Source organism: Hyperoodon ampullatus, assembly GCF_949752795.1.
Source record: "Hyperoodon ampullatus genome assembly, chromosome: 1".
Taxonomy (NCBI): Eukaryota; Metazoa; Chordata; class Mammalia; order Artiodactyla; family Ziphiidae; genus Hyperoodon; species Hyperoodon ampullatus.
Genome location: NC_136914.1, coordinates 151,367,266 through 151,385,517, shown reverse-complemented (window position 1 = coordinate 151,385,517; position 18,252 = coordinate 151,367,266). Strand labels below are relative to the sequence as shown.

Genomic DNA, 18,252 nt, shown 5'->3' with positions numbered 1-18,252 from the left:
CCTTCAAAACACATTCTGAATCTGACCATGGTGTTCCATCTCCATGGCTGCTACCCCAGTGCAAGTCACTGATGACTGTAACTGCCTCTTAACAGGGTCTTCCGGTCTCTGCTTTTGCCCTTGCAGTCCTCCGGTGACACAGAAGCCAGAGCGATGCTCTTAAAACAGAAGTCAGATCAGCTCACTTCTCTCCTCAGAACTCTCAAAGACTTCCCATCTGTCTTAGGCAGCTCTAACCTCCCTCTAGTGCCATCTCACTAGGAAGGAAAGTGAAGATCCTTATCACAATCTACGAGCTCCTGTCACCTTTCTGGTAGCATCACCTACAACCTCCTGTACCCTCACTCCACATCATGCCATGCCACCCTGGCCTGCGTGCTGCTCTCAGCTATGCCAGGCAAGCTTCCAGCTCAGTCTCCTTGAAAGGCTCTTCCTTTGGGTGTTGCAAAGCCTGTTGCCTCATTTCCTTTTGGGCCTGGCTCACTTATCACAATCTGACCAATGACAGGATTTGTTTGTTTATCCCCAGGCCCTGCTCCTGAGTATAAGCAGTAGGCAAGGAATTTGGGTCAGCTTTGTTCACTGTTGTATCACAGTATCTAGAAGAGTACCTAACATGATAGATATTAGGAAAAAAAAAAACTTGTTAAACAGATGAATAAATGAATGAGGCTGATTCTGTAGGCCATGTGTAATTCTAAAGCTGCAAGAATTTTCCTACAATTCTTGCAATAGTTCTGTATCCAAAATCGAGTATATCCTGTGTTTTGTTTTTCAAAATAATGTAAAATAAAATATATCAAGCAGAATAAGAGAGTTGAGTGAAAGTTAATATAAAGGGGAGTTATTTAAAATCCCATTAGCAAGTTTCATGAACTTGTGAGCCCTTATCTTTGGTCCCTTGGTTTCATTCGTGTTTGATTTCAGAAATCCTCATAGGAAGAGCTAAATGCACTCTTTTGTTTCAGTTTGGGCACATAATCAACAATCTTTAGCAGCAAGCAAATAATAATCCGGCTATTCAGGAGATTCCCCTGAAAACTGTAGTCTGTAAACTTACTTTGGTATAAAACTTGAAGGCAAATTGCTACAAAATATCTATCAAGTAAGATATAATCTGAATTTTTTTTTTCAGAAACTATAAGTGTAAGGTTTTTTGGTCTGCAGGTTGATTCCTAGGCCTTTACTGTGGGAGCCTAGGCTGCCTGGGCAGAGTTGAAATGCTCTTGAAATAATAAATTCTAAATCTCAGGGAGGAATGCCAAATCTCTGAACTGGTTCCCCTAGTCTACGGCAGTTTGTGGACCGAAAGCAAGAAAGAACAGCAACCTCATCCCTGTCCACCCTTAAACAGACATGCAGCTCTCCATTCTACCCTCCCAAACCTCGTTTTATTCATTCACTCTTTGTGCCTACCAATTTGTAACTTCAGGGCCTGACCCAGCCGTCACTCTTCTAATTTCTGAATCATCTCAGCAGAGATAGGAGCTAGTAGCGTACTCAAATAATTCTGTACATTTGTTCAGGCATAATATAAAAACACCAATAGATGAATGAAAGGGAAGCCTGATTGGGAAGATGAGGTTGAAAAGTATGAAGCTTGAACAGAAAATAGCTCTGATTAGAAACACAGGTGTGTGTGTGTGTGTATTTGTGTGAGGGAGGGAGAGAGGGAAGGAGGGAGAGAGAGAGACTGTGAGAACAAGGGTGAAAACGCTGGAATACGAAAAGAAAAATGAGTTAGGTCACGTGCAGGAAGCGTCCTCTTCTCTTTTCTTAGGTGTGATTCCCACAGGGGCCCTCTTTCTAGGGGGAAGGTTAGGTACTTGCAAGGCACAGAATACAATGTTCTCTCAGTTTTGCCTGGTGCACATTTAGGAGAACAGTTTGGAGTTCGTTAGAGGTAGGAGACAACTGGTTGAAGGAGGGGAAGTGGTCTACATGACTAGAGAGAACAACTAAGGGAACTGAAATGTACAAGATTTTGCAGAGTTAGAATTTTAGAATTTAGCCTGAGGAACTAGGGAGCCATGGAAAGATTTTAAGGAAAGGTGTGACAGATCTGATTTGCATTTAAAAAATATCTTTCTCAGAAGCAAAGTGAAGAACAGAGGAGAGGAAAAGTTTATTTGAGCTTGGCCTGTAGTATGTGGGTAAAGAGAAGAGGAGAGACTTAAAAGCCATTAGAGAAGCTGAAGTGAGAGGCATTGCTCAGCGACTACATAAGTTGGCAAGGGAAAGAGAGATGGACTGGATGGCACTAGGTTTCTGGATTAGGCAAGGCTATAAAGTTGAGGCAGGGAACACAAGCAGAGGAGCAGGTCTGGGTGGGGCGGTGGAGCAGGGTTGGAAAACAAGGCCCATTTCATGCATACTATTACCAGTAGGGTACCAGTACAACATCCAAGTGAACATTCCAGTAGGTAGTGGGAAGTGTTTTTGGAAAGAAATGCTAGACTGTGAAAGATAGGTTTGGGAATAAGCAGCCTATGATTGAGATGCCCTGGGTAGATTTAAGGGATAGGCAAAGGTAGAGGAACTCAGGGAGGAAACTGAGAATGAATTGTTAGAGACAAATAAGACATCTGAAAAACACTAGTGTTACAAAGCCAAAGAAGGTGACTCACACTTTCAACTTGTAGAGAAGCAGCAAGTAAGACCAGAACCTGACAGATTCCACTGAACTTAGTAATAAGGTGATTGGTAGTCATGATGAGAGCAGTTCCATTGGAACACATGAGCAGGGGCCTGAATGCAGAGGCTGATGGAATGGAAACAGAGTGCTTCTTTTTCAAAAAGTTCTCAGTGAGAAGGGAACAAGGGGGAATTACTTACATAGCTAAATGTGTGTTAATAACCTTTAAAATGTAGAAGGATGAATACTTAGTATTATCCCCAGAATTGACTCATGTCAACTTCCATGATTTGGGGGCAACATTGTTCCCAGCTCCCTTAAATCTTGTCCTTCAAGATATTCAAATCTGTTCAATATCCTGCATAAAACATTTCACATACAACACGAGCCTCTCTCTTCCCTATGTATCTAATTTGGGCATTTAATTACACGCTCCTTTGAAATGTTGAGTATTTTCACGTGTAAATGTCCCAACTTCCCACACAAGTAGGAAACCCCTTACGTGTCAACAATATTTGGTACCATGTAGGTCATATTCTAGTGCTTTATCTAAATAAAAATGTCATGCAGCTGCACAGAGAGCTCTTGTGGCTTTAACCAGAGGAGGAAGTGAAGAACAGAAGGCTTGTGTAGTAGAAACGTGAACTTTGGAATCAAACAAATGTGTTTGAATCCTGGTTCCCCCTTCATAAAATAAGTAACTTCAGGCAAATTAATCAATCTCTTTGAGACTCAGCTTCATTATCTGTGCAGAGCACATAGTGGGTGCTCAATATTTATTAGAGTCATTCAAACAATGGAGGTAATACTAATATCTACAAAGTACTTGTTGGAAAAATTAAATAATTATGGTAAGTGTTTAGACACAATAGGTTTCAGGTTATTGCTATCTAAGAATCCTTCTTAACAATTTCATTCTCTAGACCTAGTATGGAAAAGAAAGAAGACAGGGAGTCTAGTGATCTACCAGAGTTGAATAAAAGGTTCCTGGCCCAAAGCTTTACTGGGGATTTAGCTCTTTGTAAAATCATCTCTAGAAAAATGCTTTTTCTAAATTGTGGTCCCTGAAAACCTATATCAGAATCACTTGGTGCTTGACTTAACCAATAAGTAAATAAACCAAAAAATCGAGCAAGTAAATAAATAGCAGATTCCAAGAGCCCACCCCAGGTCAATCTGTGAGGTTGAATCCTACAAATATGAATTTTTATCAAAGGAATCTTATGTAAATGAAGGTTTCAGAACCACCCACTGGCAGTCCAGCTCACCCCTGATTGTACTGTGTTCCAACAACACCAGGAAACAAGTTCAGTTTTGTGTATTTGAATTATTCATTAGGATTCCTAATAGGGCTCTGTAGAGCTCTACAGAGTTACTTTTCTCTCAAAGAAGCCATAATCTTCAAGTGGGCTGGGAAGTAGAGAGGTAGATGAGAGGAATACAGAACTACTAGCTTCAGAGTTGTAGAAAATCAAAAAGCATCTGGCCACCATCAGAACCTACACTCCCCTCCACTCTCCTGCCTCTCACCTTCAGCACACACACAAATGCCATCAGAAGCAGACAACTGAACAGCTCAGGCTGAATTAAACCCAAACTGATAACAAAGTACCGACTCAGAAGGGAACTTCCCTCAGAATCCCCAGAATCTCTCCAGGTCAGGTGTGGCAGGGGAAGTGAGGCTATTTATCTTTCTCTTTTGTACAATGTTCACCATTCAGCCTAAAGATTTATTTTCTTTTCCATAAAGAGGTTGTGAATCCATAGGTTTCTCTTCCTCAGCTGTCTTTCAGAGCTGGTGAGGATAAGAGAGACCTTCCTTTCACCATAGGGCACTGGAAGATTTCCTAACTCAAGATACAGCTGGAAGCCAGATCCCTCTTCCTGATCTCTGATGAAAAGGATCATGACTTTGGTGGGACTGCCCATGGCAGCATAAGAACCTTAATTGGCTGATATAGAATGGAAGATTAGTTTAATAAAATATCACTTATTGGAATATGTATTTTCTACTGCCTATTTCTTCAGTTCTTCACTCAGAGAGCTACTAGCCTTTCAGATCCTAAAGTTACCCAGACAGTCACTAATATAACCATTTGAATATCATGTGATATTAAAACACTTTATGAATGATTTTCATAATCTCTCAAGATACTTTTTAAAAAGAATGTTATCTTTAGGAATAAAATGCTATCAAGAGTCTCAAATAATAGTAGAAAAATACTAAGGCAGTAAATTTGCTATTGGCAAGTTAATAAAATCATGATACAATTTGTGCTGAGCTATGTAATGACCCACCCATGGTGATCATTAAAGTCCTCGATTTGCAAAATGAACATAGGGGTAAATGTGAAAATATATCTGTGAAATGAGACACACTACAACTTAAAATTAAGAACAACACTATATATATATATATATATATATATATATGTAAATAATAATAATTACATACAGTTGACCCTTGAACTTGACCCCTTGAACAGGGGTAAAGGGTGCTGACCCTTCATGCAGTAAAAAATTTGTGTATAACTTTACAGTTGGCCCTCCATATCTGTGGTTCCACATCTGCACAGTCAAGCAACCTCAGATCGTGTAGTACTGTAGTACATATTTATTGAAAAAAGTATATCTATAAGAGGACCAGCACAGCTCAAACCCAAGTTGTTCAAGGGTCAACTGTGTATATACATACACATACACACAGAGCAGGAATTATCTCTATGTTATGTAACTCAGGGACTAGTAATTAATCAAAATATCAAATAAATAAATTCACAAAAGTGAAAATCTTTCTCAGTAGACTAGTTACATTTCTTCAGTTTATATCTATTCAAATATCTGCTAAAAATTGTGATGTTTCAATGGAAATGAATAATTTTGTCTTCCAGGACATCAGAGGCAAACAGGATAGAAAAGCCAAGCATGGACAAAAGCCTTAGTGTGGAAAGACAGAGCAGGGGACAGTGTGGAGAGTTGGAAAAATGGAAGGTCAAGGCCAGAGGCAGTTATCACAGGTTTAGGTCACAAATAGGGCTATCTGCAAAGTCATGCCCGGGGCTCATAAGCCCAGACTTCAAGTGTGTAGACTTGGGTCCAGGGCCCAGGAAGAGCAAGTCAAAAACCAGGAACCATGTCAGCTCTATCAATCACCTGCAGTAGGACAGGGTCTGGGAACTGTGTTTATGCTCTTCTGAGGCCAGGAAATTCTGATAAGCTGTCGACACATAGAGAAAAATTGTTGATCATTGATGGCAGCTTGCACTGCCCATCTTGATAACCTGCTGGAATGACTCTGTGCCTAGGTGTGGTTTGCTTATTTCCCTCACCAGGGGAAATTTCTCCTACACCTGAATGGCCAACATGTTCAGAGTGGCATCACCCTCCCTCTTTGAGAAACATCAGACTCCTCATCAGTGCTCATATTACAGTGCCCTATTTGATTAACCTAGCAGAGTACTGAAGGGGATCCAGGTCAGCTTTACAAGTGCAAATAGTTCCAAAGGATAGAGGGGATTTCCTCATGAGATCTTTGCAACTGAAGGTGAATATAATATGGTCTCTTCTGTACTCTCAGAGAAACTGTCCTCTATTATATCAAAATTAGTTCATTATACCCATTACTGTCAGAATGGTTTTGTGTTATTAAGAAAGGCAAGCTCTCAACTGAGGCCATTCTACCTGCCATTTTATAAGAGGTACAGCCCCCAGTAGACTAAGAGTATTTTGGGAAGGATGGGGGAAAGATTAGATTCAAAAAGAAAAACACCTCAAAAATATTAGAATAAACAGAAAAAATAACATCCTGTGAGATTCACAGCTTAGAGGGCAACAAAGCTGCCAAATGAGGACAAAACTGGCCTAGGTTATATATAATCTAAAAGTATGAGAAAAAGTCAGGGGTCAAAATTGTTTAGAAATAGCACCTGTGTGTGTAAATTCAGAGGTAATCTGAAACAGATGATCAATTTTCAAGTAAAAAAGAAAACAGGTAAGCTTTGAGTGATGTCAGCTCAAGCTCTTAACCAAACCTGACATTAACAGGTTACCTAGGTGTGGTAGTTGGCTGACGAGGTGGAAATCTGTGAGCAGCAACTATCTAGAACCTCACTGCAGGGCAAGAAATCCAGTCAAGGGTCAACTAGGAGCACAGGTAACAGCAAGATCAATAGCCAGACTGAAAGGAAACTGAGAAGCAGGGTTAAGGCTTTTCATAGCACATTAGACCTAGAATCTGGAACAGAACTAAATCAGCAATCAGAGTTGAAATGAAACTGTTTCCCAGAATTAGAGGAATTCAGAAATGGAAAGCCACACAGGTCATCACTGCACCCAGATATTTTAGCTTCTGTCCTCTGAGACTCAGAATATACAAGCTGGCCAGGAAATCAAGATGAAGCTGTTTCCCAGGCCCAGGAAAGAAAGCATTAGGGAGTCCAGCAGATATCTGAGGTCCAAATAACCCAAAAAGGAAGGGCTCCTAGGCGCTAGCATAGGGCTTTAGCAAACTATGGCCCACAGATCAAATCCAGCTCAATACCTATTTTAGAATGGTCTGTAAACTGAGAACAGGCTTAAAAAAAAAAGAAACAATTTTAACTGGTTGTAAAAAAATCAAAAGATGAATATTTTATGACATATAAAAAATAAATTACAGATTTCAGTGTCTGTAAATAAAGTTTCATTGGAACACAGTCACACCTACTCAGTTATGAAGGGTCTAAGGTTACTTTGAACTACAGTGGCAAAGTTGAATAGTTAGGATGAGAGAAGGCATGGCTAGCAAAGTCTAAAATACTTCCTGTTGGGTGCTTTATAGAAAAAGCTTGCCAATCCTTGTGCAGGGCAGGGCTCCCAGAGGCCTTCAAAGGAATCATTGAGGACAGGACAAGCCTATTAAAGAAGCAAGAGTGAGAGAGACAACCAACCCTCTTTCTTTACTCATCAGTTTGGCAATTTTATCTGAAAAGTAGGCTTTTGCTTTGAAGAGTGGAGTAGTCAAATTAAGAGCTATCCCATAAATGTCTAAGAATGAGGCTCACCAACCAGATAAGTGGGTGATCTGGCAAGGGGGAGAAATTGGTGACTTTTATCGATAGTACAGTTCTGCTTCCTGGGGTATAGTTAGAATGCTCCCCAGGAAAATGGGGAAGCAGCTAGCAGTTTTAGGTGTCTGCCAGGTAAAAGAAACAGTGAGACCTTGACACTCCCAACAAGGATGCCTGAGAATCTAGAAGCTGCATGGGAAATATATCAAACAACACCAAGAGGGGTATGGGTCAAGATTCCTGCAGGATGGGGAATTTCAGACTAAGGGATAAGGGATTATTCGGGAAGACCAGACAGTAAAAAGAAGCATGCTGCCATATGGTGTGTTGACCTGCCCAACCAGACAGAAACCTTAAGTTTGCTCTCTGGTTTTACAGCCGGTTTTACAGCCTTTGTTTAGGTGTGGGCTTGCCCTAAGCCACTGACACACACTTTAGTCAGAAGGAATCCAAAATCCTATAGATGAATCCTGTGCTTGAATAATACAACTACTTCATAAATTAAAATTTATGTTTTTCTTCTACTTATATTAATAGAAGTGTGTTCCCCTTCAGATGATCTAAATTTAACTTAATAAAAAATATATCCACCCATGCATTGTTTAATCCCTGCAACATTTATTTATTGAGCACAGACTTTATGTCAGAGGCTATTTTAGGTACAAAGGATATAACAGTTAACAAGCAAAGTCCCTGCTTTCCTGGGGTTTTATATGCTAGTGGGTAGAAAATAATCAAAACAACTAAGCATACAGTGTCATGGTAAGTGCTAGACAACAAAATAAAGCAAGGAAAGAAGGCAGGGAGTGTGCTGTGGGCATGAGAGCTGGCAGGGGACGCCTCTGGATGAGGCAATGGTTGAGCAGAGATGCCTGAGGAAAGCAGCCTACAGAACTGCTGGGGCAGGAGCAACACCCTCAGAAGGAACACAGGGCACAGCTGAGGAACCCAAGGAGCCCAGAGGGTCTGGAGCAGAGCAAGTATTGGGGAGAGAAGTGGAGCTGATCTAAGATCAGGAAGATAAAGTGGCTGGTGATCCCTGTGTAGGGTCTCAGGCCATAGTGAGGACTCTAGGGCTTGTCTTCTAACTAGAAAGCCACTGAGCAGTTTCTGGGCAGAGGAGAGACATGGTCAGACGCACAGCAGCCAGAGTAATCTTGTTAACATTCACTATTAAAACATTGAAATGTTCCCAAATTAAAAACAAATAACTATGAAACAACATTCTCTTTAGTCTCAAAAAATAAACAGTTAAATAACATTGTCTAGTTTATGGGAAGACCCCAGGAGAGAGTTTCATTTGTTTTTCCCTTTTATTGGGAGATGGTCTGCAACTGTTACATCATAGTAATGCATCACTGATTCAGATTAATTGGGGACAAGACCCGTCAAAATTAGTTAAAAGGTGGAATTATTCTATTTTATTTAAATAAATTTCATTACCTTTTGGCACGTGAAGGAATCAGGCTTGCCAAGGTTACCTAATAAAACTTGTTTTAATGAGCAGATTTTTAAAGGCTTGTAATTAGCATATGTCAGCACCAGTCTCTGCTAGGTTGGCTTCTGCCTACAGTGCAATTTCTCTGCTTCCCTTTAGATACTTCCAAATTGTTTCAAAAGCAGTTTATTCTCTTCGCTAGATGCATATCTAAAATCTTATTTATTTTCTTAACAAATTCTTTGGGGGGAGATTAATAATGTAAAGATACAAATAGGCATAAATAAATGTGAGGTTAGCTTAGTTCCTGTCTGAGGGTTTAATTCTCAAGTGAACTGGGTGGTATTTCTCCCTTCCACAGACTACATCCCCAACTCAAAATGCATGCTTTATTAAGATGAGATTTGAGGTGGAGAGAAATGTGCAAATCTTTTTATATGAACTACAAGGTCATTAAGACTAACATGAGAATCACATTTAAGAGTAAGAGGTCATTTCACTATATTTCTTCAAAATAAGTTTCATTTTGTTTTAATATGAAATCTATGGTCCAAAGGTCCATATTTAGGCTCTATTGATCTCAGTAAATACTCCAAGCTATATGAAAAATTTGATGTCCATATGCAATTTTGTGAAGAGAGAGAATCTATAGCCTATAAAAGTTTATCTGAAGGAGGCTAAAGATCCAAAAATGGTAAGAATCACTGTTCTAAGTGATTCACAATGACGATAAAATTATTTCACTGGAGAATGATTTCCTTTTTACCTCCATCTGATTCTTGGGAGGTATTCTCCTACTTTACTTAAATATTGACTTACATAGTTTTCACTTAGTTTTAAATGAAAAATGTTTCATTATATAAATATCCTTTTTGAACAACTTAGAAAAAAACAAAATTCTAATCTGTGTTTCTTCTTAATTATGGTTGACATTTAAACTAGTTCTTTATTTTTCTACTTTTTTGTTAAAAGGGAGTATTTTACAAACTTTTGCTCACAGGATATTCTATGCAAGTGTCTTTGCCTACTTGTCCTTCATTTAGGGGACACATTGACTAATTTTTTTAATGTAAGGAAATTGCATGTATCCAGCAAGTAAAGGCTGGCTATCTGTCTTATTGTTATTGTTGTCACTCTTACCTTAAATCAGAGTTTTTCAATCTCAGCACTATTAACTTGTTGGACCAAATAATTCATTATTGTGAGGGGCTGTCTTTTGCATTGTAGGATGTTTAGCAGCATCTGTGGCCTCCACTCAACTGATGCCAGATGGGCACCCTCAGTTGTGACAACAAAATGCACACTGCTAAACTGCCCCAGGAGAAAGAGACAGTGAAGGTGACAAAATCACCCCAGGTTGAAATTCAGTGATTATAAATCATTGATTCTTTGGCTTTCTGGGTGGGGAAAAATGGCCTTATCTTATTTCTCTTGTCCATATTATGACTGTATTATTAGAAAAGTGACCAGGAGATGTAATTTAATTTTGAAAGGCAGATTTATATATGGAATATCAAAAGAAAAGGTCACTGGAATAATCTACACATATGAGAACGACATTTGAAAACCATGTTTCATCAGAGTTCTTCTGTTGGAAAGTTCCTAACAAATAAATTTAAGTATATAATTGGAATTACCAGTGAGAAATTTAAGTGAGAAATTGGGGAATAGCAATTGGCTGAAGAAAACTTCTGATCTTCAATATTAAAACTTCATTATAGCTCCAATAAAATTAAGCCTGTTAATAAAACATAGTCTTGGTACTTATAAGAGTAAAAGTTGATGTAAGTCTACCTAAAATCAACACAGTTGAACTATTATTGTTAAAAGTGAAAAAAGTCAATATTGCTTTTTTGTACAATTCCAAATATTTTGTCCCCAAAATATAGTTTCCTTTTATTTATCTAGAAAAAATTTAGCTATTTTATATAAAAATGTATCTTAAAGTACACTGAAAATAAAAATAATCTAAGAAAACTATTGTTATTATAGCTCTTAAAAAAAAGGCGTTTCATGCTCTTTACAAGTAGGCACTTGTCATCATTTGTCTTTGGTACCCTTCACAATCCTCATACTGCTAGATGTGTTTATCCACTCTCACTATCCCGATGTGTCTCCAAAATACGTATTCACATTCTCTAGAGTTCTATGTCGTGTCCCACATATAAGTCAGATAAGATACATGCAAATTAAAGTAATTAAGGTACTGAGTCAGAAAAGATACATGTTTGGCTAAGGCACGAGAGACTAGTGAGAAGTGAGCCTTACTCTGGTTGAGAGACCACGGGAAAAAGAACACCCTAGAAATGCTAAACCACAGTTAGGTGATGGAGTTTGTGCAGAGACTATCTTGCTTGTTCAGAAGACACTTTGAGCAGAATCTGACTATCTAGACTTCCTCTATATAAACAAGGACCCAAAACCAAGAGTCTAGCTGCAGTCAAGTACTGGTCTAGGAGGGATGATCATAATCACTGCCAACCACTTCCATCCTGAAGAGGAATGCCCAAGTGGTTAGAGACTTACAATTTCTGGCAAAAAATGAATGATCAGGGTTTTAGGCGGTGTTGTTTGCTATTTCTTTTTTTTTTTTTTGTCCATGGTCCCCCAAAAGAGATATTTTCCAATCTTTTAAAAAAAGTTCGTGTTCTCATATTCAACTAAATTTCTGATTTCTTCCAATTTTCTTTTCCTGTTTTCTCTATTCTTAAAGGAATCAATATTTCTCTAGTCACTCAAAACAGACACCTCAGAGGAACCTCCTTCTATCCCACTCACCACAATATAACTGCTGCCCAAGATGGTCTGATTCTACCTTCAAAATGTCTCCGGTATCTTTGCCCTTTCTTCCTTCTCTGCTCCCATTACCATAGTTCACGAACTCATCATGTCTTATACATAAATTAATTCAAAAGTCTTTTAAATGCTTTTTCAACACGAGTTTCTCCTGACTCTGAACAATTATGCTTATTATTACCAAATTTGTCTTTCGGGGAAACTGATATAATCATGTGTGTCAACTAAATTAAGCTTTAATAATTTCCTATTTCTACAGATTAGCAATAAAATTCCTTGACACAGAAAGTCAAGACTCTCCACTATTACTCCCAATCAAACTTGAAGGCCAACACAAAAATTATACTCCAATCACTCCAGACTTTCTATCATTCTTCAAGTGTGACAAAGACGTTTATATCTGATCTTTCCTTTTGATGTTTTTTCCATAATGCTATCGAGTCCAATCCATACTCCTTTATGGCAAAATTCTGTTCATTACCCAACATACTTCAGTTAAACTTCTTAGTTTATTCCTTAGTGCTCTCATAGCACTCAGTAAGAGTTTCATTATAGTATGTAACCACCTTGTATTTTAGTTTCATACATCACAACCTGCCGTCCTAAACTGTAAACTCCTTGTGGTTAAGGACTATGTCTCATTCATCTCTGTAGTCTTTCAGTATTTTAACTGCAACAGTTAGCACTGTTCAACTCAATCAGTGCTTAATGCTAATCATTGGAAATCACAAATCATATATATTTTATTTTGCTCATCTTGTTTCATTTTATGTGTATCCAGACTGCTATAACTTTTTAATTCTAAAATCAAATGATGTAAAAAACTCATGTAATGATTAAGAAATTAGAAGAAAAAATAATGGATAGGAAGAAATTAAATCAGTATCTTTTAATAATTTTTTTAAGTTATTTTCAGAGCTAATCAAAATATAAAATACTGTTTCACCACTTTTATTTTTAAAGTAAGAGTTTTGCTCTTAATACAAAACAGATTAACAATTAAAGCACTGTTCTTTTTTTTTTTTTTTTTACAAGTAATCCAACCCAAATTCATCTGAATATTCAAAACCACTGATACTCAAGGGAATTATAATTGTGAATATCTCTACATAATGTAAGATTCCAATTAAATATTTGTAAGTACAATTATTCATTTTCTGAACAGAATGAATGAAAGACAAGATTTCCTATACATCAAAATAATGGATTCACAAAAATTACTGCCATCTTCTTTGGAGAGTAATTTTGTAGGCTATAGAAATTTTTCTTCTTATTCTAAGCCTTTGGTTAAAACTCTTACACAATATACCTGTTATTGAAAATTGAAAGTAATCTTTGAACAGTGAACTACTGAACTTCAATAGTGTGAACAAAATCCTACCAAATAATTTTTCTGTCATTTCATAGACAACATATTGTAAATGACCACTGAAATACAAAATGTGAAAAGATATTTTAAAAGAATTCAAGTCATATTACTGTATATATCTATTTCCTTTCCTTCAACACTGTCCATTAGCCTTTTAAACTAAACAATCAACAAAATTAACATATCAAACAGTAACCTGACACAGTAATCACTCCATGGCAAGTTCCTCAGAGATGCGGTTGTTTTTATTAAGCAGATGCACTATAAATCAAATTCAAGAGCAAACGCTTCTACCTTTGGAGCATTTTTTAAAGGAAATAAATTCCTATTTTCAAACTTAAAAATAATGAGAATATAGCACTACCTTACCTAAAGTGACAATTTTTCTATCAAACTAAACCACAGCAAGAATTATAAAATGCTAGAAATATGTGTTATAATTGAACTCTAAATTGCACTTCCAAAAGTTATCTCCAAACCCTAAATTGGTATTCCTGAATATACTATATTAAAATAAGTTATGAGCATAGGTTGTTTAAAATACACATGCCCACCTGAGGGTTCATCTGATCTTAGAATCCATCATCCCATAAATGTCCTGTCCTGATTCTTTTTCTACAATTTAAAGAATAGCTTTTAAAATTTGTCTTGTCGGGGCTTCCCTGGTGGTGCAGTGGTTAAGAATCTGCCTGCCAGTGCAGGGGACATGGGTTCGAGCCCTGGTCCGGGAAGAACCCCCATGTTGCAGAGCAACTAAGCCTGTGCACCACAATTACTGAGCCTGCGCTCTAGAGCCCACAAGACACAACTATTGAAGCCCACACACCTAGAGCCCATGCTCCACAACAAGAGAAGCCACCAAAGTGAGAAGCCTGCACACTACAACAAAGAGTAGCCCCCACTCGCCACAACTAGAGAAAGCCCGCACACAGCAACGAAGACCCAATGCAGCCAAAAATAAATAAAATAAATTTATTTTAAAAAATTGAGTTTCATAGAAGGATCCTGATTAAAAACAAAACAAACAAGCAAAAAAAACTCTCCTTCATAAGAATAACAAGTTCAGTAAGCTAAGATTGCATTTTATCTTAAACCTGAGCAAGGAAAGCACTCTTTGAACTATAGTGGGTCATTATTGTATAATTTCTCTTTAGCCAATATTATGGGATGAATTGTGTCCCTCCAAAATTCATGTTGAAATCGTAACTCCCAGTACCTCAGCATGGGACTATATTTGGAGCTAGGGTCTTTAAAAGAATAGTTAAGTTAAAATGAGGTCATTAGGATGGACCCTAATCCAATATGATTAGTGCCCTTACACGAAGAAGAAATTAAAAAAGAGACATCATACAGAAGGAAGACCATGTAAAAGCACAAGGAGAAGATGGCCACCTACTAGACAAGGAGAGAGGTCTCAGAAGAAACCAACCCTCTTTACACCTTGACCTCAGACTTCTTGTTTCCAGAATTATGAGAAAATACATTTCTCTGTTTAATCTACCCAGTGTGTGGTACTTTGTTATGGCAGCCCTAGGAAAATAATACAGCCAACCAAGAAATGTCATAGACTTTTATCAGGGTAAAATACTTATAAAAAGGTTTATTTACATTTCAGAGGTTGTTTTGTTTTCTCTCTAAACCAGAAGGCTCTTATTAGACAGCTGCTAGTTTGTTAATGCATCTGATTTACTTGTTAGTGTCTACTTAAACAACCCACAAAATTCAGGGTACTAAAATCTTCAAGGAAAGAATAGACACTGAATGGCCCTATACATAAAAATAGAGAAATACAAACCTTCTCAGTGAATGATTTTGCTAATTCTACTGCATGATTACTCCCTCTCTCACACCTTGCATGTCAGAAATACTTTGGCTGACAGTAGAACTGACAGAGGTGGGACAGTAACATTTTTCGAAAATAAAACTATTGTCACCGAATATAGCTTCTTCTTTCCTTTGTTTCTTTCTTGCATTTTTTTAGATTCATCAATATTTTTCAGTTTTGAACATTATCATGCTATTATATTCATGAGGGATAATATTCTAAAACAATTTTACTAGTTTCTTGAATAGTATCAATGATTATGAGGTAAACATTTTACAGGATAGGTGAAAAGTAACTTAGGCGACTAATATAATGGCCTAAGTTCTGTCCCTCTGCACTTCAGTAGCAGCAGCTGAACAATCCTTAAAGATACATAAAACCACTATTCAACTAGTAATAGCTTATATTATTTTTAAAGTGTTTGTATGAAAGAACTGTTATCTTTTGAAAAACTTTAAAAAAATTTGAAGAAACAAATGTAACAAGATCAAAAGTTAGGAACCTATTTGTTAATTGCAAATATTCTAGTTTATTAAATTAATATTTTTTAAATTATGGTAAAATTACATGATGCAAAATTTTAGTTAATATTTAAAATATACTGAAAACATTTCCTTACCAATATTGGGGTGCTTCAAAAGACGGCAGATTCTAGCTTCCCTTTCCAGTTTCTGATGATCTATGAAAAAAATAGAAAAATAAATCACAGCATTTAGCAAAAGAGATTAAATGACAATAAACAGTACATCAAAATGACATAAAGCCTTCACATTTACTTATCCTTTGGTTTCTTTTTTTTTTTTTTAAAGTCATCATTTGAATCTGGAATTAGGTGAACACGATAGTTCAACAATATAATTATTTTTTATTGGCTTGAAGCTTGTAGAATGAGGTATAAAACAGAGCTGAATTTAGACTTTTGCTGGGGAAAACAGTAAAAATGGCACAAAACAATAGTATTCTTTCTTATCCCTACCCTAGGTATATACTGTTACAACAACTTAAATATGCCAATATAGACATACACATTTAAGCAAAGGATACCTATCTGGCAAGTGGAATGCCAATGGAACCAGTGCTAAATACGGTTAATCCCTAACAACAAAGTGTTCCCTGTCCAGTCATATTTTCTATCAATTACTCTTCCCACAATTTTCAATACAACTTCCTAGACGTATGATGCTTTTCCATATACCAAGAACTCCCCAAACACCAAACTGCTTGCTCATCTCCACCCTGCTCTGTTTCCCTAACCATTTCCTTAAAGGGGCACAGACTACTGTAAAGTTGCATTTAAAAAACCATCTGATACTCTTCTTGGTTTCTTTGTAGTAGTTCACACGCACATAATTATAACCAAAATCACTAGCCAAAACACAAAATAAATGGCAGAGAGAGGCAAGAACACCACAGAAATACATGTTGCCAATAAGAACAGTACTGTAGAGTGTGGTCCTTATTGAAAGCCTTTACATAGAGGAAATGATTTAAACCTTACAATAGCCCTCTAAGATAGGCAATATTATTATCCCTACTTTACAAGTGCAAAAACTAAGGCAGAGAGAGGTTAAGATTATAATATTCATAAGTGGCATCTACCAAATCTGCTCTCATTAACTAGTGTCATAAAACAGCCTTAAGAGAATGAGGGGGGCACCTACTTAACCACCCACACAGTTTATGCCAATGGTCCTCAAACTCTGTGGTCTCAGAATCCCTTAACACTCTTAAAAATTATCAAGGACACCCCCGAAGCTTTTGTTTATGTGGATTAGATCTATTATGTTTACTTTACTTTATTAGAAATAAAATTGAGGCAAACTTTAAACATATATTCATAAATTCACTTAAAAACAATAATGAACCATTACATTAACAAAAGTGACTGCATTTAACTTTAAACTTTTATTTGGAAATAACTGAAACTTACAGAAAATTTAAAGAATAAGAATAGTACAACATGCACCACAATATTCATTGCAGCACTATTTACAATAGCCAGGACATGGAAGCAAACTAAATGTCCATCAACAGAGGAATGGATAAAGAAGATGTGGCACATATATGCAATGGAATATTACTCAGCCATAAAAAGGAATGAAATTGAGTCATTTGTAGAGATGTGGATGTACCTAGAGAGTGTCATACAGAGTGTAGAGAGTGTCATACAGAGTGAAGTTAAGTCAGAAAGAGAAAAACAAACATCATCTATTAATGCATATATGTGGAATCTAGAAAAATCGTATAAGTGATCTTATTTGCAAAGCAGAAATAGAGACACAGATGTAGAGAACAAATGTATGGATACCAAGGGTGGGGGGAATTGGGAGATTGGGATTGACACATATACATTATTATTTTTTTCACATATACATTATGATACTATGTATAAAATAGGTAACTAATGAGAACATACTGTATAGCACAGGGAACTCTACTTAATGTACTGTCGTGACCTAAATGGGAAGGAAATCCATAAAAGAGGGGATATATATATATATATATAACTGATTCATTTTGCTGTACAGTAGAAACTAACACAACATTGTAAAGCAACTATACTCAAATAAAAATTAATTTTAAAAAAGCGTATTACAAGAAACACCTGTGTACTGTTTATTCAGACACATTATTAACATTTTACCCATTTTTTACATTATTTAAACTCTCTCTCACTCCCTGTATATGTTTGTGTATATGTATACATATGTTTTTCTAATTGACACACGTGTATATATAAATACTTGTTTATATTTATATCCAAAATAATTTTTAATGAACCAGTTGAAGGTAAGTTATAAACATCAAGGTCCTTTACCCCTAAAATTTCAGTGTGTATTACTAAGAATTGTGATATTCTCTTACAATCATAGTACAGTTATCAACTTCAGCAAATTTAACATTAAGAAAATAATTTACCATCCACACTACAATTTTCTCAATTTAACCCAATGATGTCCTTTATAGCATTTTTCTCCTTTTAATGCAGGATCCAGTCTAGGGTCAGATACAGCATTTAGTTTTCATTTCTCTTTAGCTCCTTTAATCTGGAATATTTCCACAGTTTCCCTTTGCCTTTTATGACCTGACATTTTTTAAGAATACCATCATGTCTATTTTTTAAAGAGAATATTTCTCATC

The 18,252-nt window shown here is 36.7% G+C and overlaps 1 protein-coding gene across 21 annotated transcripts in view; it reads right to left on the bottom strand.

Annotated features, from left to right (window-relative positions):
- CAMK2D (calcium/calmodulin dependent protein kinase II delta) overlaps positions 1–18,252 on the bottom strand; it is a gene marked incomplete at both ends in the record, with an annotated part of 262,163 nt that overhangs the window by 171,712 nt on the left and 72,199 nt on the right. For all 21 annotated transcript variants that reach the window (XM_079716681.1, XM_079716667.1, XM_079716683.1 and 18 more), the window contains one exon: positions 15,731–15,790. In XM_079716681.1, coding sequence (XP_079572807.1) covers positions 15,731–15,790 — 60 coding nt within the window. The remainder of the gene's footprint in view (positions 1–15,730; positions 15,791–18,252) is intronic.